General features: G+C 34.8%; 1 protein-coding gene across 1 annotated transcript in view; it reads left to right on the top strand.

The window, feature by feature from the left end:
• LOC128664237 (cystine/glutamate transporter) overlaps positions 1-26,081 on the top strand; it is a 170,310-nt gene that overhangs the window by 54,579 nt on the left and 89,650 nt on the right. The window contains exons 5-7 of the mRNA XM_053719028.1: positions 5,715-5,814; positions 19,539-19,583; positions 20,674-20,797. Coding sequence (XP_053575003.1) covers positions 5,715-5,814; positions 19,539-19,583; positions 20,674-20,797 — 269 coding nt within the window. The remainder of the gene's footprint in view (positions 1-5,714; positions 5,815-19,538; positions 19,584-20,673; positions 20,798-26,081) is intronic.

The raw sequence follows: 26,081 nt of genomic DNA on the forward strand, positions 1-26,081 counted from the left end.
TGTCTACCGGTCCGGATGTCCTCTTCTTGCCGGATAGGATGAAGACTTCGGACCCTCTTCTGGACCTCTTCTTGCCGGATAGGATGAAAACTTCGGACCCTCTTCTGGACGGATCAGTGATACCCGGCGTGGTAAAGATAAGGTAGGGAGATCTTCAGGGGCTTAGTGTTAGGTTTTTTAAGGGGTGTTTGGGTTAGATTAGGGGTATGTGGGTGGTGGGTTGTAATGTTGGGGGGGTATTGTATGTTTTTTTTTAAATGCAAAAGAGCTGATTTCTTTGGGGCATGCCCCGCAAAAGGCCCTTTTAAGGGCTGGTAAGGTAAAAGAGCTGTTAACTTTTTATTTTAGAATAGGGTAGGGCATTTTTTTTATTTTGGGGGGCTTTGTTATTTTTTTAGGGGGCTTAGAGTAGGTGTAATTAGTTTAAAATTCTTGTAATCTTTTTTTATTTTTTGTAATTTAGTGTTTTTTTTTGTAATTTAGTTTAGTTGATTTAATTGTAGATAATTGTAGGTAGTTTAGTTAATTAATTTATTGATAGTGTAGTGTTAGGTTTAATTGTAACTTAGGTTAGTATTTATTTTACAGGTAATTTTGTACTTATTTTAACTAGGTAGATATTAAATAGTAAATAACTATTTAATAGCTATTGTACCTAGTTAAAATAAATACAAAGTTGCCTGTAAAATTAAAAAAAAATCCTAAAATAGCTACAATATAATTATTCGTTATATTGTAGCTATATTAGGGTTTATTTTACAGGTAAGTATTTAGCTTTAAATAGGATTCATTTATTTAATAAGATTTATTTTATTCCGTTAGATTTAAATTATATTTAACTTAGGGGGGTGTTAGGGTTAGACTTAGCTTTAGGGGTTAATACATTTATTATAGTAGCGGCGAGCTCCGGTCGGCAGATTAGGGGTTAAAGGGACAGTCTAGGCCAAAATAAACTTTCATGATTCAGATAGAGCATGTAATTTTAAACAATTTTCTAATTTACTTTTATCACCAATTTTGCTTTGTTCTCTTGGTATTCTTAGTTGAAAGCTTAACCTAGGAGGTTCATATGCTAATTTCTTAGACCTTGAAGGCCACCTCTTTTCAGAATGCATTTGAACAGTTTTTCACCACTAGAGGGTGTTAGTTCACGTATTTCATATAGATAACACTGTGCTCGTGCACGTGAAGTTATCTGGGAGCAGGCAGTGATTGGCTAAACTGCAAGTCTGTCAAAAGAACTGAAATAAAGGGGCAGTTTGCAGAGGCTTAGATACAAGATAATCACAGAGGTTAAAAGTATATTATTATAACTGTGTTGGTTATGCAAAACTGGGGAATGGGTAATAAAGGGATTATCTATCTTTTAAAACAATAACAATTCTGGTGTAGACTGTCCCTTTAATACTTGAAGTTAGGTGGCAGCGATGTTAGGGAGGGCAGATTAGGGGTTAATACTATTTATTATAGGGTTTTTGAGGCGGGAGTGAGGCGGTTTAGGGGTTAATACATTTATTAGAGTAGCGGCGAGGTCCGGTCGACAGAGTAGGGGTTAAAAAGTGTAGGTAGGTAGCGGCGACGTTGGCGGGGGAGCAGATTAGGGGTTAATAAATATTATGTAGGTGTCGGCGATGTTAGGGGCAGCAGATTAGGGGTACATAGGGATAATGTAGGTTGCGGCGGTGTGCGGTCAGCAGATTAGGGGTTAAAAAAATTTATTAGAGTGGCGGCGATGTGGAGGGACCTCGGTTTAGGGGTACATAGGTAGTTTATGGGTGTTAGTGTACTTTAGAGCACAGTAGTTAAGAGCTTTATGAACTGGCGTTAGCCCATAAAGCTCTTAACTACTGACTTTTTTCTGCGGCTGGAGTTTTGTCGTTAGAGTTCTAACGCTCACTTCAGTCAAGACTCTAAATACCAGCGTTAGGCAGATCCCATTGAAAAGATAGGATACACAATTGACGTAAGGGGATCTGCGGTATGGAAAAGTCGCGGCTGGAAAGTGAGCGTTAGAACCTTTCCTGACTGACTCTAAATACCAGCGGGCGGCCAAAACCAGCATTAGGAGCCCTTAACGCTGGTTTTGACGGCTAACGCAGAACTCTAAATCTAGGCGTAGATTCTTCTCTCAATATATATTTTTACCTCTATTACTTACTACTAAGATCATGAGACATGTGAATTACATATTCATTACAGAAATATTTTACTGACCTACAGTTCTTGTACCTATTGGTTTATATTTAACTTCTGATAACTTGTATGTTTACAATTTGTTTTGAAGGGACAATGTCATGTATTATCTGTTGTGTCTCACAATAACTTCAATAAAAGATTATTAAAAAAAAAATTGTATGTTCTGAATCATAAATTTTAATTTTGAGTTTACTGACTTTAAAGAGTTAGACACACACACATTTAAGTGCTGAATTGCAAAATATCTGCCTACACAATAAATGAATAACAATATTTTAAACTATCACTTTATTAATTATTTGCAAACCTCTGTACAGGTGGGTATTTTTATCTTATCTCCCTTGATTGTGGTAAGTTAGTGATAGCTTTAGAGGAGTTCTAAAAGGATGGGATAAGCATTTTTTTACAGCAAAGGGAAATACAGGTGGCCCTCGTTTTACAACGGTTCAATTAACACCGTTTCAGAATAACAACCTTTTTTTCCAGTCATGTGACTGCTATTGAAAAGCATTGAGAAGCAGTGCATTTATTAAAATAGCCAGTAGGTGGAGCTGTCTGCTTGTGTTGCAGCAAAGCCAAGCAAGCTGAAATTTATCAGTTTAACCAGACCTGAGCTATCGAGCAGATTTCAAAGGAGCAAGATCTTCCTGTCTATAACTCAGTCCAGATTGGAATGCATAGAAAAAACTGTTTGCAGAAAAATGCAAGTGAAGTCTGTGTTGTGTGATTATTTTATTAGGTTTATAATGCGGTTCAGCAAATGTTTTTGTTAATTTAACTTAGTTTAATTATATATTTTGTGTTGTGTGATTATTTTATTAGGTTTATATTGCTGTCTAGCATTTAAAGTCTTCATTTCAAAGCTTTAAAAATAATGTATTAAGTGTTACTTATGACAATTTTGAGAGGGGCCTGGAACCTATCTCCCTCACTTCCCAGTGACTTACATTATAAACTGGGTTTCAATGTACAACGGTTTTGATTTACAACCATTCCTTCTGGAACCTAACCCCGGCGTAAAATGAGGGCTACCTGTAATACAAATAATGAATGTATATTAAAATGTTAGTTCATTTTCATTAATTAATTAAAGGGGCACCTTTGATGCTTCAGATAAAGCATGCAATTTAAAAAAAATGCTTAAGTTTATTTATATTATCAAATTGTGCACAGTCTTTTTATATGTACATTTTTTGAGACACCAGCCCCTCATGGGAAAATATTTACAATGTATACATATATGAGCTAACGCTGTAGGGGGAAGGTTTTAAAAGGGAACTTTACCTTCCTCCTATAGCGTTAGCGGTGCACTGCGCATGCGCAAAACACGGGAGTGTGGACGGACGAGAATTAGTAGTTAGAGCTGGACAATGAAGATCCTGATGACGAAATATGGGAGGGGGCAGGCGGGCATTTTAAACAGCCACAAGAGAAAAAAGTAAGTACTAATGCTTAAAAACGAGTAAGGCTACTAAATTAGGCTATAGTGCAAAATAAGAATCATTAGCAAGTTTATAGGAATTACCTATTTGAAAATTTGGGTTGACTGTCCCTTTAATGTTACTTTATCTGCAAACCCTTATTCACAATGATAAACCCCATATGCCTCCAATGTTTTTCTGGATTAACTGAGTAATTTTCAAATAAATCATAGATTACACTGTAGAGAAAGACAATCCCTTTAATAAAGATTTATTCTGGTACCTGATCCAGGTGCATTATTTGGGCACTATGCATTTTTTTTCTGGATGATATGAAACCTATCATTAGTTTTACCAGTGTAAAAAGAGGTATAAATATGTGGTCATAGAGTTAATATTTTTCTAGTTAAAGGGATATGAAACACAACATTTTTCTTTCACAATTAAGATAGAGCATGCAATTTTATAACAGCTTTTTAATTTACTTCTATTATCAAATGTTCTTCGTTCTCCTGGTATCTTTTGTTGAAAAGCAGGGACGTATGCTTAGGAGCTGGCCCATCGTCAATAGGTCATCACAAATACAATGTATCACTTTTCTAATTTGTCTGTGACTGCTTCTTTTTTTAATACACATCATATTGTTGCTCATTGCCCAAGATTTACATGGCCTCTTTGCAGGTCTAAAAATCTTGTAAATTCAGAATCAAAAACAAGAGCCTAAGCAAATAAAACCTATTTTGAAACGGTACCAAATAAAATAGAGGAGGAAGAGGCATAAAATATATGAGCTTTGTAGCTCAATCGGTTGCAGGTTCCCACGAGCAAGCCTGCAGCCGAGAGTTAAGAAACAGAAGTCCTAATTTGCTGCCCTCATTTATCATTGCTCACTTGTGGACGTTTTCAATCCTGCCCACTGCTAATGCAGAGCCAATCGCTCATGAGCTGGAGCTGTCAATTTCCCCGGTCGTAAATCATAGAATTTGTAGATAGGCACCTTTTTTTATTTGTGTCTCCAACAATAGTGGGGACAATTGCCTATTTGAGTGTCTTCCTCTTGTGCATATTATTAGAGGGCTACTTGTACATTTGCTCAGGTACAGGGACTGTATATAATGTGTTATTTTATATTTTAATATGAGATTATTACTAAAACATAACCTTTACTAAGTATTAAAAAATATTTGTATTAAAAATAGAACACGGGTTGACACTATTTTTGTGAATTGGACCACTATATCTCAGGATTTAATATGTTTTGATTGGGCTAACTCTCTGTCTCCCTAGTGGGGTGTTGTAGGATGATTTATTTTTCTTTTTTTGTTCTGATATTTTGTATCATAGCATCCAACATCCTCCTCTAACATATTGGTGGGTTAGAGGATACTTGAGTTGATTAATTCTAGCATCCTACTTATTTTACTTTAGTTCCTGAAATACATATAGGGCATGGTGGCATTTGTGTGCAACAACTTTATAAGGTTATTATGTATTGTTTAAAGGGACACTAAACCCATTTTTTTTTCTTTTACGATTCAGATAGAGCAGCAATTTTAAGCAACTTTCTAATTTACTCCTATTATCAATTTTTCTTCGTTCTCTTGATATCTTTATTTGAAAAGCAGGAATGAAAGTTTAGGAGCCGGCCCATGTTTGGTTCAGCACCCTGGATAGCGCTTGCTGATTGGTGGCTACCATTTACCCACTAATCAGCAAGCACTAGCCAGGTGCTGAACCTAAAATGGTCCAGGTCCAAAGCTTTCGTCCCTGCTTTTCAAATAAAGACACCTAGAGAACGAAGAACATTTGATAATAGGAGTAAATTAGAAAGTTGCTTAAAATTGTTGCTCCCCTTAACAGATATTTGTTTCATTTTGACTGATAAGGCACCATAATATCCAACCTTCCTGCTAACATGTATAATATAACTGGAGACCTATTGCTGTTACACCTGCCCAGGGAGGTCTTATAGAGGTTTAATACAAAGCGTTAGGCTAGCTGTCTGACTAGTGCCTTATTAACCATTGAGAGACACACATGATATTATCATATACCAATAAGCAAAACAATGTCATTGTCTTGTTTACTTTATTGTAGGACATAATGAAAACTTCCAGAATGCATTTGATACAAGCTCATTGGCTTTGGACAAAATCCCCTTAGCTTTCTACTCTGGCATGTTTGCCTTTGGTGGTTGGTAAGTAAGAATTTTATACAATGGTTAATCCTATGTTTGCCTTGGAATAAATATTGCACCCAGCTCATATAAAGCTTCGTATTGAGCTCAGCCTAAATATCTAAAGAGATTTGCAATCATTGATAACTTTGAAGCAGGAGTTTCAATATTGAAATAAATGGCTAAGATATCACTGTTCATAATAATTTAATTATTTAAAGGGACATTAGTGTGAAAAGTAAAACGTTTTATGATTCAGAAAGAGCAAATAGTTAAAAAAAAAACTTTCCTATTAACCTCTTTCTCTAAATATGTGCCTGAAATTTACTCTTTTCATTGACAGCATATGGAGGTAAGTCCAGGAGTGTGAATGTGTCTGATATAAGTTTGTTATAGTGTTCAGCACATGTGCACGTTTGCAGCCTACCTCAGTATGCACTCATAGAAAAGGAGCTAAGTTTTAACAAACATTGGAGTTGATAGTTTAGAAATAGATTTATCTAATGATTTCTCTACAAAATTTAGCCTTAAAGTCAATGAGGATTTTTGTAGATAAATTATTTGATACATTTTTCTAAATGATTGTGATCTTCAATCCTCTTATTTTTATTGTAATCCCCTATGAATGGCGACTACATGAGACCCCTTATTGCAATCTGGGGTCTAACACTTCACTGTGTTTTATTGGGGAATAGGGGCTTAAAGTACATAACTGGGGCAGGTGACTATTACTACCTCTGTGATTACCTGAAAATTAGAGGGGGTGTGACTTAAAGGGACAGTCTACAATATCATTTTTATTGTTTTAAAAGATAGATAATCTCTTTATTACCCATTCCTCAGTTTTGCATAACCAACACAGTTATATTAATATACTTTTTTACCTCTGTGATTACCTTGTATCTAAGAACCTTCTGTCAGCCCCCTGATCACATGACTGTGACTGTTTATTATCTATTGACTTGCATTTAGTATTGTGTTGTGCTAACCCTTAAATAACTCCACAGGCGTTAACACAATGTTATCTATATGGCCCACGTGTACTTTTAGTCTCTTGTTGTGAAAAGCAATTGTAAAAGCATGTGATAAAAAGCAGCTCTCAAGGGCTTAGAAATTAGCATATGAGCCTACCTAGGCTTAGTTTCAACTAAGAATGCCAAGAAAACAAAGCAAATTTGATGATAAAAGTAAATTGGAAAGTGGATTAAAATTACAAGTCCTATCTGAATAAAAAAGAAGAAAGAGTGCTAACACAAATTTCCTCTAGGGAGCGCTCTTCACAAATATACAATGTCAAAAATAAAAGGAAAAAATATATATAAAAATCAAAAAAAATTCACCAAACCATTAAAAAAACAAGTGTTCATAACAAAGTCCAAAAAGTGCTCCAAGGGGAGTCAGGACAGCTCTCTGTCATAGGAAGGTCAAGGTCCTAGTTATGCAAGCAATCTAGAAAGAGAAAAAACACAGAGGCGCCTAATGGCCTAGTCAACACAATCAGGATATGTATGAGATTAAAGGACTACTCACAAACTAATAGCACCAGATAGGCAAGCAGGCAGACTGGGACCTCACAGTTGTCCAGCTAACTGTATTAGAACAACCAGGTATCAGCAGTAGAGTCCCAACAAAAGATATCAGTGTGTTCCTAGATGAATACAAAATGAAGCCAACATGCCCCAGCACAGTATGGTTCAAAGGGGCAAGTAATGTGAAAAAAAACTCACTCACTTATTCCAAAGCACCTCTAGGAGCAATAGAAGCAGGCTGGAGCTTCTCAGCCGCCCAGCTGACTGGTCCCAGGTGGTAAGCAGGTTACACAGCAATAACAGGATGTAAAATATAAAGTGCAATCTAAACAGCAGCAAGTGTATAGTATAAAATAAACTTTAATAAAAGCAACGCGTTTCTCAGCCACATAATGGCTGTTTCTTCAGGCTATTGAAGAAACAGTCATACAAATAAAAGTTGAGGGATAAATAGTACGGCAATTCAATGGTCTGTGGATGCACACACTTAGTGCCCTGTTGTAACGCTAAAACACACTCCCCATCAATAAAGGGTATTCCTTGTGCTTACCCCACTCCAGACTCCCAATTGTCCTGTTTGCTGTAACTATATGCTACAGTGTAGAGAGGCTCCACAATCCAAGGTCCACGACCCGTATGCCTTCCTCTCACTAAGTCAGCATCTTAGCTGTTTGGATCCTCCGCTTGCAATGTACACACACGCTCAGGGCAATGTCGGCATCGATGGGAGGGGTTAGACGTACCACACAGGTGATACACGGAGCTCTGTGTAGGGAATACGATCAGCTGGATACAAAATCAGGATATGAAGGAATGATCGACTCCTCTTGAAAATATAAAACAACACTTTTATTGTTCAATTCTTAAAAACATTTGGAAGCTCCAGAGAAGTAACACATAGCAGGCGCAGCACCAGGGCTTACGCGTTTCGGCTGGTTAGCCATAATCATAGCCTATTAGTGCTGTGCCTTGCAATTAGTTTTAAAACACTTTTATCTCTGTTATACAAATGAGTATGTATGGTTATACGACAGTTTAACGTGTCACTAAATCCTGGACAACGTGTAGAAACCTCCTGTCCATACTAGTGCTCTAGCTATCGATGCACCTAGACACACATATTTTAAACACCAAACTAAATAAATTAAATGAAAACATATATATGTTCATATATGCATAATTAAATTAAATTGGTATATGGGAGGAGGAGGGGAAATATTAATGAGTTAATAGATGAGTAAAAAGTAACCTATGTGTAGCTAATTATAGATACAATGTATAACAATAAGAGCAAAATGAAATAAAGTAAGGAAAGATAATCCCGGGAGTGTACTACTGTACTCCCAATAATTAATTATGTCATATTTTGAGTTGAGACCTTTGGGTATTCTGGTGTCCAGATTGAATATCCAGCAAACCTCCCTCTTTGCTAGAAGCTGGTCCACATTCTCACTCTTCCCAGCACCCACGGCATCACGAAAAATTACATAATATCACGGAGGTAAGGGATATCGGAGGTCCGGTTAGGGGGAGTCTAGCTGATAATTTATTTTTTACCATTGGGACTTTTTAATTTAAGGACTAGTTGTGGCCACAACTTAGGAATATCCTATCAGATATATCACTAAAGGATCACAATATCTGAATTCATTGAACACTATCAAGTTTTTAAAATTACATTTTTCATAGGATATGGACATGCTCTAATGTATATGCTTCAATTATATTGATACGGAACATCTTATGAATTGCCTATATTAGCAGTACCTGTTTTTTATAAACATGTTTTAAGTAAATGTTTTTTTTTTTCCAAACAACTGTTTAATTTTCTTATTCACTTATTAGTATATTTACAATATTGGGCACACATCACGGATAGAAGTTTTAAGAAATATAGAACACCAGAAACAATAAGAATAGGAGTAATATCAATAGCATCTGATGTGGATGGAAAAAATTATAAACGCACATATATATATATACACTTCACTTTAAATTAATTTTGAAACAATATATATTGTTACATCAGGCAACTTTATAATTGCCGATTAGGGGAATAACTACAAATAATTTTAACACGAAGTAAACACTTTGTAGAACAACACTGGCACATTAATTTATTTACACATTTATATAGGATTTTTGAGAAGATTTTAAGGAATTTAAGGAACAGTTAAGAATCACAGTCCAACTCACAGCTCATTTTGAGCGCTCCCCACCCCCACCTTGCACAAATTCCCACCTTTGTTTGACAGTGCAACTATTTCAATGGCACACCATCTGAAAGTATTCAGAGTGCCTTCATATTTGCCATTGAAATGCTGCACCAATGGTGTGGATGCTTTTCCCACATTGAAAGTGGATAGGTGCTCCCTTATTCTGGATTTCATATCCCTGGATGTGAGACCTACGTACTGTAAATTGCATTGTGTGCAGGTAATGAGATATATTACATTACTAGCAGTGCAATTAAGGCATGTCTGTATGTCAAAGCTTTGGCCAGTGACAGAAGAGACAAAGTTCTTAGTAATTTGTACATAGTCACACGGCTTACAGCGACTGCTGCCACACTTGTACATGCCGACATGCCTCAGCCAGGAACTGTTGCTGCTCTTAATCTGCTTAAGTTCCGTGGGGACCAGAATGCCACCAAGAGTTCGACTTTTCTTATAAGAACATCTTATACTCATATCCACGGTCTCCACCAATCGGTCGTCTGCCGCTAGAAGGGGAAAGTGTTTTCTAACTATCCCACATATCTGCTGTTATTGTGCACTGAACTCAGTGACAAAGTGCACCCCTTGTGATTTCTTGGGTACCGTTGTCCTGTACAGGTCTTGTAAAAGTACCTCTCGTTTAGTGAGTTCCACTGCCTTTATAGCTCTTAGTATATCATGTTTAGGGTATTTTCTCTCCCTCAATCTGTCGGTCAGGAAATTCGCTTCTCTTTCAAAGTCAACTTGATTAGTACAGTTCCTTTTAATTCGAGTAAATTGCCCCTTAGCAACAGCAAATCTAATTTGCTTCGGATGGCTGCTGTTGCCATGCAAAAGGGTATTGCCTGAGAAATCTAAATTCTATCCTATACATAGTCGAGGAAGCACCTTAAAATAGGATAGAAGCAGATGTAGCCAAACTCCAGAATGAGGTTAATAAAAAAAAGCACAATCTCACACAAACAAAAAGAAGTCCTGGTATAACTAAAGAACAACCACCAAGTACTGATACGCTCCGCAGATAAGGGCGGAGCAGTTGTTGTTATGAATAGAGAAGATTATGTGATAGAGGCACAACGGTACCCAAGAAATCACAAGGGGTGCACTTTGTCACTGAGTTCAGTGCACAATAACAGCAGATATGTGGGATAGTTAGAAAACACTTTCCCCTTCTAGCAGCAGACGACCGATTGGTGGAGACCGTGGTTACGGGTATAAGATGTTCTTATAAGAAAAGTTGAACTCTTGGTGGCATTCTGGCCCCCACGGAACTTAAGCAGATTAAGAGTAGCACTAGTTCCTGACTGAGGCATCTCGGCATGTACAAGTGTGGCAGCAGTCGCTGTAAGCCGTGTGACTATGTACAAAATTACTAAGAACTGTGTCTCTTCTGTCACTGGCCAAAGCTTTGACATACAGACATGCCTTAATTGCACTGCTAGTAATGTAATATATCTCATTACCTGCACACAATGCAATTTGCAGTACGTAGGTCTCACATCCAGGGATATGAAATCCAGAATAAGGGAGCACCTATCCACTTTCAATGTGGGAAAAGCAACCACACTGTTGGTGCAGCATTTCAATGGCAAACTCTGAATACTTTCAGATGGTGTGCCATAGAAAAAGTTGCACTGCCAAACAGAGGTGGAAATTTGGACCAGCTTCTAGCAATGAGGGAGGTTTGCTGGATGTTCAAGCTTGACACCAGAATACCCAAAGGTCTCAACTCAAAATATGACATGATTAATTATTGGGAGTAGTACACTCCCAGGATTATCTTTCCTTACTTTATTTCATTTTGCTCTTATTGTTATACATTGTATCTATAATTAGCTACACATAGGTTACTTTTCACTCATCTATTCACTCATTAATATTTCCCCTCCTCTTCCCATATACTAATTTAATTTAATTATGCATATATGAACATATATATGTTTTCATTTAATTTATTTAGTTTGGTGCTTAAAATATGTTTGTCTAGGTGCATCGATAGCTAGAGCACTAGTATGGACAGGAGGTTTCTACACATTGTCCAGGATTTAGTGACACGATAAACTGTTGTATAACCCATAGTGGGCGTTTTTTATTTTAATTGCTACTCTTGCACAGTAAAATTAGAATTTTCCATGTGTTTTAAAACTAATTGCAAGGCACAGCACTAATAGGCTATGATTATGGCTAACCAGCCGAAACGCGTAAGCCCTGGTGCTGCGCCTGCTATGTGTTACTTCTCTGGAGCTTCCAAATGTTTTTAAGAATTGAACAATAAAAGTGTCGTTTTATATTTCTTTCATGTAATTAGCAAGAGTCCATGAGCTAGTGACGTATGGGATATACATTCCTACCAGGAGGGGCAAAGTTTCCCAAACCTTAAAATGCCTATAAATACACCCCTCACCACACCCACAATTCAGTTTTTACAAACTTTGCCTCCTATGGAGGTGGTGAAGTAAGTTTGTGCTAGATTCTACGTTGATATGCGCTCCGCAGCAGGTTGGAGCCTGGTTTTCCTCTCAGCATGCAGTGAATGTCAGAGGGATGTGAGGAGAGTATTGCCTGTTTGAATTCAATGATCTCCTTCTACGGGGTCTATTTCATAGGTTCTCTGTTATCGGTCGTAGAGATTCATCTCTTACCTCTCTTTTCAGATCGACGATATACTCTTATAAATATACCATTACCTCTGCTGATTTTCGTTTCAGTACTGGTTTGGCTTTCTACAAACATGTAGATGAGTGTCCTGGGGTAAGTAAGTCTTATTTTCTGTGACACTCTAAGCTATGGTTGGGCACTTTTTTAATAAAGTTCTAAATATATGTATTCAAACATTTATTTGCCTTGACTCAGTATGTTCAACATTCCTTATTTTCAGACAGTCAGTTTCATATTTGGGATAATGCATTTGAATCAAATATTTTTCTTACCTTAAAGATTTGACTTTTTTCCCTGTGGGCTGTTAGGCTCGCGGGGGCTGAAAATGCTTCATTTTATTGCGTCATTCTTGGCACTGACTTTTTTGGCGCAAAAAATCTTTTCTGTTTCCGGCGTCATACGTGTCGCCGGAAATTGCGTCATTTTTTACTTTCTTTTGCGCAAAAAAATGTCGGCGTTCCGTACGTGGCGTCATTTTGTCTCCACATTATTTAAGTCTCATTATTTATTGCTTCTGGTTGCTAGAAGCTTGTTCACTGGCATTTTTTCCCATTCCTGAAACTGTCATTTAAGGAATTTGATCAATTTTGCTTTATATGTTGTTTTTTCTCTTACATATTGCAAGATGTCTCACGTTGCATCTGAGTCAGAAGATACTTCAGGAAAATCGCTGTCTGGTGCTGGAACTACCAAAGCTAAGTGTATCTGCTGTAAACTTTTGGTAGCTATTCCTCCAGCTGTTGTTTGTATTAATTGTCATGACAAACTTGTTAATGCAGATAATATTTCCTTTAGTAATGTACCATTACCTGTTGCAGTTCCATCAACATCTAATGTTCAGAATGTTCCTGATAACATAAGAGATTTTGTTTCTGAATCCATCAAGAAGGCTATGTCTGTTATTCCTCCTTCTAGTAAACATAAAAAATCTTTTAAAACTTCTCTTTATACAGATGAATTTTTAAATGAACATCATCATTCTGATTCTACTGACTCTTCTGGTTCAGAGGATTCTGTCTCAGAGATTGATGCTGATAAATCTTCATTTTTATTTAAAATGGAATTTATTCGTTCTTTACTTAAAGAAGTACTAATTGCTTTAGAAATTGAGGATTCTGGTCCTCTTGATACTAAATCTAAACGTTTAGATAAGGTCTTTAAATCTCCTGTGGTTATTCCAGAAGTTTTTCCTGTTCCTGGTGCTATTTCTGAAGTAATTTCCAGAGAATGGAATAATTTGGGTAATTCATTTACTCCTTCTAAACGTTTTAAGCAATTATATTCTGTGCCGTCTGACAGATTAGAATTTTGGGACAAAATCCCTAAAGTTGATCGGGCTATTTCTACCCTTGCTAAACGTACTACTATTCCTACGTCAGATGGTACTTCGTTTAAGGATCCTTTAGATAGGAAAATTGAATCCTTTCTAAGAAAAGCTTATCTGTGTTCAGGTAATCTTCTTAGACCTGCTATATCATTGGCTGATGTTGCTGCAGCTTCAACTTTTTGGTTGGAAACTTTAGCGCAACAAGTAACAGATCATGATTCTCATAATATTATTATTCTTCTTCAACATGCTAATAATTTTATCTGTGATGCCATTTTTGATATTATCAGAGTTGATGTCAGGTTTACGTCTCTAGCTATTTTAGCTAGAAGAGCTTTATGGCTTAAAACTTGGAATGCTGATATGGCTTCTAAATCAACTCTACTTTCCATTTCTTTCCAGGGTAACAAATTATTTGGTTCTCAGTTGGATTCTATTATCTCAACTGTTACTGGTGGGAAAGGAACTTTTTTACCACAGGATAAAAAATCTAAGGGTAAAAACAGGGCTAATAATCGTTTTTGTTCCTTTCGTTTCAACAAAGAACAAAAGCCTGATCCTTCATCCTCAGGAGCAGTTTCAGTTTGGAAACCATCTCCAGTCTGGAATAAATCCAAGCCTTCTAGAAAAGCAAAGCCAGCTTCTAAGTCCACATGAAGGTGCGGCCCTCATTCCAGCTCAGCTGGTAGGGGGCAGGTTACGTTTTTTCAAAGAAATTTGGATCAATTCTGTTCACAATCTTTGGATTCAGAACATTGTTTCAGAAGGGTACAGAATTGGTTTCAAGATAAGACCTCCTGCAAAGAGATTTTTTCTTTCCCGTGTCCCAGTAAATCCAGTGAAAGCTCAAGCATTTCTGAAATGTGTTTCAGATCTAGAGTTGGCTGGAGTAATTATGCCAGTTCCAGTTCTGGAACAGGGGATGGGGTTTTATTCAAATCTCTTCATTGTACCAAAGAAGGAGAATTCCTTCAGACCAGTTCTGGATCTAAAAATATTGAATCGTTATGTAAGGATACCAACGTTCAAAATGGTAACTGTAAGGACTATCTTGCCTTTTGTTCAGCAAGGGCATTATATGTCCACAATAGATTTACAGGATGCATATCTGCATATTCCGATTCATCCAGATCATTATCAGTTCCTGAGATTCTCTTTTCTGGACAAGCATTACCAGTTTGTGGCTCTGCAGTTTGGCCTAGCTACAGCTCCAAGAATTTTTACAAAGGTTCTCGGTGCCCTTCTGTCTGTAATCAGAGAACAGGGTATTGTGGTATTTCCTTATTTGGACGATATCTTGGTACTTGCTCAGTCTTTACATTTAGCAGAATCTCATACGAATCGACTTGTGTTGTTTCTTCAAGATCATGGTTGGAGGATCAATTCACTAAAAAGTTCATTGATTCCTCAGACAAGGGTAACCTTTCTGGGTTTCCAGATAGATTCAGTGTCCATGACTCTGTCTTTGACAGACAAGAGACGTCTAAAATTGATTTCAGCTTGTCGAAACCTTCAGTCACAATCATTCCCTTCGGTAGCCTTATGCATGGAAATTCTAGGTCTTATGACTGCTGCATCGGACGCGATCCCCTTTGCTCGTTTTCACATGCGACCTCTTCAGCTCTGTATGCTGAATCAATGGTGCAGGGATTACACAAAGATATCTCAATTAATATCTTTAAAACCGTTTGTACGACACTCTCTAACGTGGTGGACAGATCACCATCGTTTAATTCAGGGGGCTTCTTTTGTTCTACCGACCTGGACTGTAATTTCAACAGATGCAAGTCTCACAGGTTGGGGAGCTGTGTGGGGATCTCTGACGGCACAAGGAGTTTGGGAATCTCAGGAGGTGAGATTACTGATCAATATTTTGGAACTCCGTGCAATTTTCAGAGCTCTTCAGTCTTGGCCTCTTCTGAAGAGAGAATCGTTCATTTGTTTTCAGACAGACAATGTCACAACTGGGGCATACATCAATCATCAAGGAGGGACTCACAGTCCTCTGGCTATGAAAGAAGTATCTCGAATTCTGGTTTGGGCGGAATCCAGCTCCTGTCTAATCTCTGCGGTTCATATCCCAGGTATAGACAATTGGGAAGCGGATTATCTCAGTCGCCAAACGTTGCATCCGGGCGAATGGTCTCTTCACCCAGAGGTATTTCTTCAGATTGTTCAAATGTGGGAGCTTCCAGAAATAGATCTGATGGCGTCTCATCTAAACAAGAAACAGGCGGAAGCAGTGGATGCATTATCGCTTCCTTGGAAGTATCATCCTGCCTATATCTTTCCGCCTCTAGTTCTTCTTCCAAGAGTAATCTCCAAGATTCTGAAGGAATGCTTGTTTGTTCTGCTGGTAGCTCCGGCATGGCCTCACAGGTTTTGGTATGCGGATCTTGTCCGGATGGCCTCTTGCCATCCGTGGACTCTTCCGCTAAGACCAGACCTTCTGTCGCAAGGTCCTTTTTTCCATCAGGATCTCAAATCCTTAAATTTAAAGGTATGGAGATTGAACGCTTGATTCTTGGTCAAAGAGGTTTCTCTGACTCTGTGATTAATACTATGTTACAGGCTCGTAAATCTGTATCCAGAGAGATGTATTATAGAGTCTGGAAGACTTATATTTCTTGGTGTCTTTCTCATCATTTTTCTTGGCATTCTTTTAGAATTCCGAGAATTTTACAGTTTCTTCAGGATGGTTTAGATAAAGGTTTATCCGCAAGTTCTTTGAAAGGACAAATCTCTGCTCTTTCTGTTCTTTTTCACAGAAAGATTGCTAATCTTCCTGATATTCATTGTTTTGTACAAGCTTTGGTTCATATAAAACCTGTCATTAAGTCAATTTCTCCTCCTTGGAGTTTGAATTTGGTTCTGGGGGCTCTTCAAGCTCCTCCGTTTGAACCTATGCATTCATTGGACATTAAATTACTTTCTTGGAAAGTTTTGTTCCTTTTGGCGATCTCTTCTGCCAGAAGAGTCTCTGAATTATCTGCTCTTTCTTGTGAGTCTCCTTTTCTGATTTTTCATCAGGATAAGGCGGTGTTGCGAACTTCTTTTGAATTTTTACCTAAGGTTGTGAATTCCAACAACATTAGTAGAGAAATTGTGGTTCCTTCATTATGTCCTAATCCTAAGAATTCTAAGGAGAAATCGTTGCATTCTTTGGATGTTGTTAGAGCTTTGAAATATTATGTTGAAGCTACTAAGTCTTTCCGAAAGACTTCTAGTCTATTTGTTATCTTTTCCGGTTCTAGAAAAGGCCAGAAAGCTTCTGCCATTTCTTTGGCATCTTGGTTGAAATCTTTAATTCATCATGCCTATGTCGAGTCGGGTAAAACTCCACCTCAAAGGATTACAGCTCATTCTACTAGGTCAGTTTCTACTTCCTGGGCGTTTAGGAATGAAGCTTCGGTTGATCAGATTTGCAAAGCAGCAACTTGGTCCTCTTTGCATACTTTTACTAAATTCTACCATTTTGATGTATTTTCTTCTTCTGAAGCAGTTTTTGGTAGAAAAGTACTTCAGGCAGCGGTTTCAGTTTGAATCTTCTGTTTATGTTTTTCATTAAACTTTATTTTGGGTGTGGATTATTTTCAGCAGGAATTGGCTGTCTTTATTTTATCCCTCCCTCTCTAGTGACTCTTGCGTGGAAAGATCCACATCTTGGGTAGTCATTATCCCATACGTCACTAGCTCATGGACTCTTGCTAATTACATGAAAGAAAACATAATTTATGTAAGAACTTACCTGATAAATTCATTTCTTTCATATTAGCAAGAGTCCATGAGGCCCGTCCTTTTTTGTGGTGGTTATGATTTTTTTGTATAAAGCACAATTATTCCAATTCCTTATTTTATATGCTTTCGCACTTTTTTCTTATCACCCCACTTCTTGGCTATTCGTTAAACTGAATTGTGGGTGTGGTGAGGGGTGTATTTATAGGCATTTTAAGGTTTGGGAAACTTTGCCCCTCCTGGTAGGAATGTATATCCCATACGTCACTAGCTCATGGACTCTTGCTAATATGAAAGAAATGAATTTATCAGGTAAGTTCTTACATAAATTATGTTTTTCAAGAGGAGTCGATCATTCCTTCATATCCTGATATTGAAGAAACAACCCTTATGCGTTGCTTTTATTATAGTTTATTTTATACTATACACTTGCTGCTGTTTAAATTGCACTTTATATTTTACATCCTGTTATTGCTGTATAACCTGCTTACCACCTGGGACCAGTCAGCTGGGTGGCTGAGAAGCTCCAGCCTGTTTCTATTGCTCCTGGAGGTGCTTTGGAATAAGTGAGTGAGTTTTTTCACATTACTTGCTCCTTTGAACCATACCGTGCTGGGCCATGTTGGTTCCGTTTTGTATTCATCTAGGAACACTCAAGGTATTGAAAGTGCCCATACCTGCATGGGAACCTGAGACTAAGAGAAAGGAACCACAGTAATACAGTCTTAAAAGCAATAACTGTCTCAAATACACATAAACAGGATTGGTATAGAGATCTTGATTAATTAGATTAACGCACATAACTGCTTTCTCAAAGGCAACAACCAATTATGACATCAATAAACATGTAAATGGTAACAGAACCTCAATTTTTGTTATAGTATAATTAAATTGCTAGAGTATCTCAATGTCTGGCCACTATTGGGCCAGCTAGAACATTAAGATGAAATTTAGATGATAAATACACATTAACCTCTCTTGGGATATTGGTAAGGAGGGAACCTTTCAACTGGTATGCATATATATATATATATATATATATATACGCTCCTTTCCTAGGGGGGTGAGCTCTTGGATGAGGATCGATTACAAGCAAAATGGAATCGAAGGGGGATAGAATAATTCCAATTCACTCCCTTATCTAATCCCCAGATCCATCTGGTCAGTGGAGTAGCTATAAGGAACGATTACTCGAAGGGGAACACTGATATCTTTTGTTGGGACTCCACTGCTGATACCTGGTTGTTCTAATACAGTTAGCTGGACAACTGTGAGGTCCCAGTCTGCACCTATCTGGCGCTATTAGTTTTTGAGTAGCCCTTTATTCTCATACATATCCTGATTGTGTTGATGGTACTAGGCCATTGGGCGCCTCTGTGTTTTTTTCTCTTTTTTTTTCTCAAATCCTATCTGAATAATGAAAGTTTAATTTTGACTAGACTGTCCCTTTAATAAAAGGTGCAAAATGCTCTTGTATTAGGGCAGGGGAAGTCTGTCTGTCCAATAAGGAATCACTTGTTTCTCTAGCACTAACAGGGTGGGATAGGAGCTCCGTTGATGATCCACTCCCTGAAGGGAAAACAACACTCTAAATGTTGCTACAGAATATTATCATTTTTACATAAATTCACTGCTTCTTACTGAGTTATGAGACCCCCACATTTGAATGAACAAACTCCCCTCTTGTCCCTATTGGTCAGACATCCTCAAACTAGACCCTCCAGAGGTTTTGGAACTATATTTCCCATGATGCTCAGCCAGCTGATATGCTGGCTGCGCATCATGAGAGATGTAGTTCCAAAACCTCTGGAGGGCCTAGTTTAAAGATGGCTGCTATAGGTAATCTTCAGACTTTTAAAGCCCTCCCTTATCCACACCATCAGATACAAGGATGTCTGTTATTACACACACTCATGGTGATGTCATGGTGATGTCATGGTGATCTCACAGGGGTTTCTCCATGTAGCTGAAGATGGGGTAGGAGAAAAGGTGTCATCCTCATCACTGAAGGAGTTGAACCGTGATCTTTCATATGTTACATAGACATTTGTCACTTTCATTTTTACCCTTTGGAAAGGTGACATTTAAAAACCTCTGTTGTCAGGAAAACATTTGGGTTGGATACCTAGAATAAGCTAGCCAGAGATCACATGCATATGCTTTTAACTAGTAACTTACATACACCTACTGACCTTATATTAACAATGACCATAGATGCTCCTTATTGATCCAATTTTCAAAACTTTCATCAATACTGAATTTTATCACTTTTTATTGCAGGTTTTATATTACCTTTGTTACTGAAGAAATTATAAATCCAGAGAGGTAGGTTGCTCTTCACTTATAAATTATTGAGGATTTGATGGGATATTATCATGTACAAAATGGGGTCTAATTAATATCTCCTTAAAAATGTAGGCAGTTTAAAGGGACTGTAAACATATTTATAACATTGAAGTATTTACATGATATATATAAGAGTTTGAGTGCAAAACAAAAAGGGACATCAAACCCCAATTTTTTGTCTTTCGTGATTCAGATAAAGCATACAATTTTAAACAACTTTCCAATATACTTCTATTATCAAATGTGCTTCATTCTCTTGGTATCCTTTGTTGGAGGAGAAGCAGTGACCTACTGGGAGGTATTTAAACACATCTAGTGAGCTAATAACAAGAGGAATATTTGTGCAGTCACCAATCAGCAGCTAGCTCTCAGTAGTGTATTTCTGCTACAGAGGATACATAGGTATGCTTTTCGACAAATGATTCCAAAAGAACTAAGCAAATTGGATAAAAGAAGTAAATTGGAAAGTTATTTAAAAATGTATGCTCTATTCCCAAAGCATGAAGGTTTAATATTGACTATACTGTACCTTTAAAAAAGAAATATGATTTTAGCTTCCCAGTATGGCATGTGTTCACATAATTCAAAGTCCGCCTACAGTATGAAGTATTTTTTTCTCTTATGTGGCTGAGGGCATGCAGCCAATCAGAGAGCTCTCAGCCTTCCCTATGGGAGAGATATCAGCAGCTGCTATAGAAGTTTACACCATATAATATTTTATGAGAATGGCACAGCCTTACACAGGAGGATTTTAGTCTTTTGATATAATAATATTATAGCATGAATCCTTCTCCAGGAGTTCCACCACCACCACCTATTGCCAGGAACTAATGGTTAACAGAACATTAAAGCTTTACTGTCACTTTAAGATGTGGGATATAGTTAAAAAAAAACTATGATTACTCCCACAAACACCAAAATTACAAATAACAATGTACTGAAAGCCTTAATCACCTCTGTTAATGACACAAATTCCTCTGCGTCATATTGATCCTGATATTGTTTCTTGCCCGATATATAAAACATAATATGTATTAATCACAAAGCTGCAATGTTTGTTTTTCAATAGGAACATCCCTCTGACGGTGATAATTTCCCTCACTGTTGTTACCATTGGTTACCTGTTGGCTAATGTTGCCTATTATACCATTTTGACAGCTGAGGAGGTTTTGGGCTCAGATGCTGTGGCCGTGGTAAGCGTCATTTGTCATTTTAGAACCTCAAGCCACAAATGTTGCATTCTTGTTAGCATAACCCTAACCTGAAAACCAAGATGCCAAGTTAGTGCAATGAAAAAAGGGACAGCGTTTCCATTAATTTGTTATACCAGCAGTAGAGTATAAAATGAGAAATTCATTTAGGTTTGTTTTGTATATGAAATAGCAGTTTTTGTTCTTTTAAATCATAACCCTTTAAATGGGCTGACCTTGTAGGGAGATCAGAATCCTTATTGTTTAACTTTCTATACACATAGATGTGTCCTTATCTTATATCTGTCTATATACAAAAGCCCAATACTTTGAGAGAACAATTGAAAATTAATGTTTATTACTTAGCTCTCCTCCCCCCCCCCTTCTTGAAATGGGAGTGTAATTTCTTCTGCAGGATATGTTTACACAGCTTTTCTATAGCCCATATTTAAGTGTTTAAAATGTCAGTATAGGTGGGGATGTCAAGGCAAAATCAGCTATTTGTAATGGTGACATAAAGGTAAAGGAAATATATGTAAACACTTGAATACACTCCAGCAGGTAAAATAGATAATAGGGGACAAGTTAAAGGGGAGACAATTTTACAGTATACTGTCCCTTTAATAATGTGATTGTACTGATATTTTCTATCATTCATATGAAAGAGAAGAAGCCTATAAGCATGTTGAAATGTTTTATTTTTTTTCTCCTGAAAAATGGGAAGTAAAAGCTGTTTAAGTATAAACTGATACTAATACGGCAGTATGAGTTGTGTACTTTTTTACTAATGCTCATTGGCTGCCACTGCTTATTGGCTGATGTGCACTTGCTGCTATTTCTCATGCTACATCATTGCTCTTTCATATCAGTGATAGAAACATTTTAAGCACAGAATCTCTTTAATGAAATCTTTAGTGTGTGTGTGTGTGTGTGTGGGGGGGGGGGGTAGTTTTGTGTTTATAAAGAGAAATTAATAAAATGCAGTATTTAGTAAGGCAGTTAAAGGGGCAGTCTAATCAAAATTAAACTTTTAAGATTCAGATAGGGCATTTTATTTTAAAAAACTTTCCAATTTACTTTTATCATCAAATTTGCTTTGTTCTCTTGGTATTCTTAGTTGAAAGCTAACCCTAGGTAGGCTCATATGCTAATTTCTAAGCCTTTGAAGGCTGCCTCTTATCTGAATGCATTTGGCAGTTTTTCACAGCTAGAGGGGGTTAGTTCATGTGTGTTATATGAATAACATTGTGCTCATGCCCGTGGAGTTACTTATGAGAGGGCACTGATTGGCTAAAATGCAAGACTGTCAAAAGAACTGAAATAAGGGGCAGCCTGCAGAGGCTTAGATACAAAGTAGTCGCAGAGATAAAAAGTTTAATAATATAGCTGTGTTGGTTATGCAAAACTGGGGAATGGGTAATAAAGTGATTATTACCCATTCCCCAGGTGTGCATAACCAACACAGTTATATATATATTATTAATATACTTTTTATCTCTGGGATTACCTGTGATGGACCCTTTAACTTTTTAGGGTCCTTTCCAGCTCAGGGTACATATAAGTAAAACATTTTTACCAATCCCCAGACTGTATATTTTATGATAAAATTATAATTTTAAGGGACAATAACGTTGAGGTTGTGTGAAGCCACGCCCAAGCCTCACCTGGTAACCACACTCCAAGCCACACCCCCCATTTAAAAAGTGTCCAATCATCTGGACAAAAGGTGGCAACACTAGTGTCCCTATCGGCTCCCCAAGCTTTTGGTTTAGTAATGTCTCTAACACACACAGTCAAAGCAATTTCAATGCAAATTATCATTGTATAATAAAGAAGGTTTGTCTCAAATATAAAGACATTTAGACCTAGTTTATCCAATTTGATGTTTTTCTTTGTTTAACTAATGCTTTTGCAGTATAAGTTTCTGTTTTATTGATCTATTTCCTCTTTATCTGATCACCATATTTTGGGCTAGATTGCAAGTTGTTCGCAGTTGATATTGCATGGTTTATTATTTTGCACTCAGTCTTGTATTACAAGATGTTGCACTGTTTAGCCAAAACATTTTAAAGTGACTAATACATATATAGAGCACCAAATATTTTCAAAAGTGGTATTGGTGCATTCATTTTGCTCATATTACAAATCATCTGTAAAATGGACAGGAAACCCCAAATTATTTTTTCATGATTGAGATAGACGTAAATTGGAAAGATATTTCAAATGGTATGCTCTTTTATCTCATTTGCTTAGCTCTCTAGGTATTCTTTGTTGAAAAGCATACCTAGGTATGGTGGCTGCACATATATGCCTATTTTCATTGGCTTCAGCAAGACCCCAGTAGTGTATTGCTGCTGCTTCAATAAAGGATACCAAGAGAATAAAGCAAAAATGAAGTACATTGGAAAGTTGTTTAAAAATGTATGCTCTACCTGAAACATGAAAGAAATCCTGAATAGAAATAAATAGAATACAATATAAATACATAGAACAATAGAAATAAAAAGAATACAATATAAATAAATAGAACAATAGAAATAAATAGAATACAATATATATATAAATAGAATACAATATAAATAAATAGAACAATATAAATAAATAGAACAATATAAATAAATAGAATACAATAGCAATAAATATAATACAATAGAAATAAATAGAACAATAGAAATAAATAGAACAATAGAAATAAATAGAATACAATAGCAATAAATAGAACACAATAGAAATAAATAGAACAATAGAAATAAATAGAACAATAGAAATAAATAGAACACAATAGAAATAAATAGAATACAAATAGAAATAAATATAATACAATAGAAATAAATAGAACAATAGAAATAAATAGAAAAATAGAAATAAATAGAATAGAAATAAATAGAATACAATAGGAATAAATAGAACAATAGAAATAAATAGAATATAAATACATAGAATACAATATAAATAAACAAATATAAATAAATAGAATACAATATAAATAAATAGAATACAATATAAATAAATAAATAGAACAATAGAAATAAATAGAATACAATAGAAATAAATAGAACAATAGAAATAAATAGAACAAAAGTAATAAATAGAATACAATAGAAATAAATAGAACAATAGTAATAAATAGAATACAATATAAATAAATAGAATACAATATAAATAAATAGAATACAATATAAATAAATAGAACAATAGTAATAAATAGAATACAATAGAAATAAATAGAACAATAGAAATAAATAGAACAATAGTAATAAATAGAATACAATATAAATAAATAGAATACAATATAAATAAATAGAATACAATAGAAATAAATTGAACACAAAAGAAAGAAATAGAATACAATAGAAATAAATAGAATACAATATAAATAAATAGAACAATAGTAATAAATGGAATACAATAGAAATAAATAGAATACAATATAAATAAATAGAATACAATATAAATACATAGAACAATAGAAATAAATAGAACAATAGAAATAAATAGAATACAATAGAAATAAATAGAACAATATAAATAAATAGAACAAAAGTAATAAATAGAATACAATAGAAATAAATAGAACAATAGTAATAAATAGAATACAATAGAAATAAATAGAACAATAGTAATAAATAGAATACAATAGAAATAAATAGAATACAATATAAATAAATAGAATACAATATAAATAAATAGAACAATAGTAATAAATAGAATACAATAGAAATAAATAGAACAATAGAAATAAATAGAACAATAGTAATAAATAGAATACAATATGAATACATAGAATACAATAGAAATAAATAGAACAATAGTAATAAATAGAATACAATATAAATAAATAATACAATAGAAATAAATAGAACAATAGAAAAAAATAGAACAATAGAAATAAATAGAACACAATATAAATAAATAGAATACAATAGAAATAAATAGAACAATATAAATAAATAGAATACAATAGAAATAAATAGAACAATAGAAATAAATAGAACACAATAGAAATAAATAGAATACAATATAAATAAATAGAATACAATATAAATAAATAGAATACAATAGAAATAAATAGAATACAATAGATATAAATAGAATACAATAGAAATACATAGAACAATAGAAATAAATAGAACACAATAGAAATAAATAGAATACAATAGAAATAAATAGAACACAATAGAAATAAATAGAATACAGTAGAAATAAATAGAACACAATAGAAATAAATAGAATACAATAAAAATAAATAGAACAATAGAAATAAGTAGAATACAATAGAAATAAATAGAATACAATAGAAATAAATAGAATACAATAGAAATAAATAGAACAATAGAAACAAATAGAATACAATAGAAATAAATAGAACACAATAGAAATAAATAGAATACAATAGAAATAAATAGAACAATAGAAATAAATAGAATACAATAGAAATAAATAGAACAATAGAAATAAATAGAACACAATATAAATAAATAGAATACAATAGAAATAAATAGAACAATAGAAATAAATAGAATAATAGTAATAAATAGAATACAATAGAAATAAATAGAACAATAGAAATAAATAGAATACAATAGAAATAAATAGAACAATAGAAATAAATAGAATACAATAGAAATAAATAGAATGCAATATAAATAAATAGAATACAATATAAATAAATAGAACAATAGTAATAGAATACAATATAAATAAATAGAACAATAGAAATAAATAGAATACAATATAAATAAATAGAACAATAGAAATAAATAGAATACAATAGAAATAAATAGAACAATAGAAATAAATAGAATACAATAGAAATAAATAGAGCAATAGAAATAAATAGAATACAATAAAAATAAATAGAACAATAGAAATAAATAGAATACAATAGAAATAAATAGAACACAATAGAAATAAATAGAATACAATAGAAATAAATAGAACAATAGAAATAAATAGAATACAATAGAAATAAATAGAACAATAGAAATAAATAGAACACAATATAAATAAATAGAATACAATAGAAATAAATAGAACAATAGAAATAAATAGAATAATAGTAATAAATAGAATACAATAGAAATAAATAGAACAATATAAATAAATAGAATACAATAGAAATAAATAGAACAATAGAAATAAATAGAATACAATAGAAATAAATAGAATGCAATATAAATAAATAGAATACAATATAAATAAATAGAACAATAGTAATAGAATACAATATAAATAAATAGAACAATAGAAATAAATAGAATACAATATAAATAAATAGAACAATAGA

Source organism: Bombina bombina, chromosome 6 (genome assembly GCF_027579735.1).
Source record: "Bombina bombina isolate aBomBom1 chromosome 6, aBomBom1.pri, whole genome shotgun sequence".
NCBI lineage: Eukaryota > Metazoa > Chordata > Amphibia > Anura > Bombinatoridae > Bombina > Bombina bombina.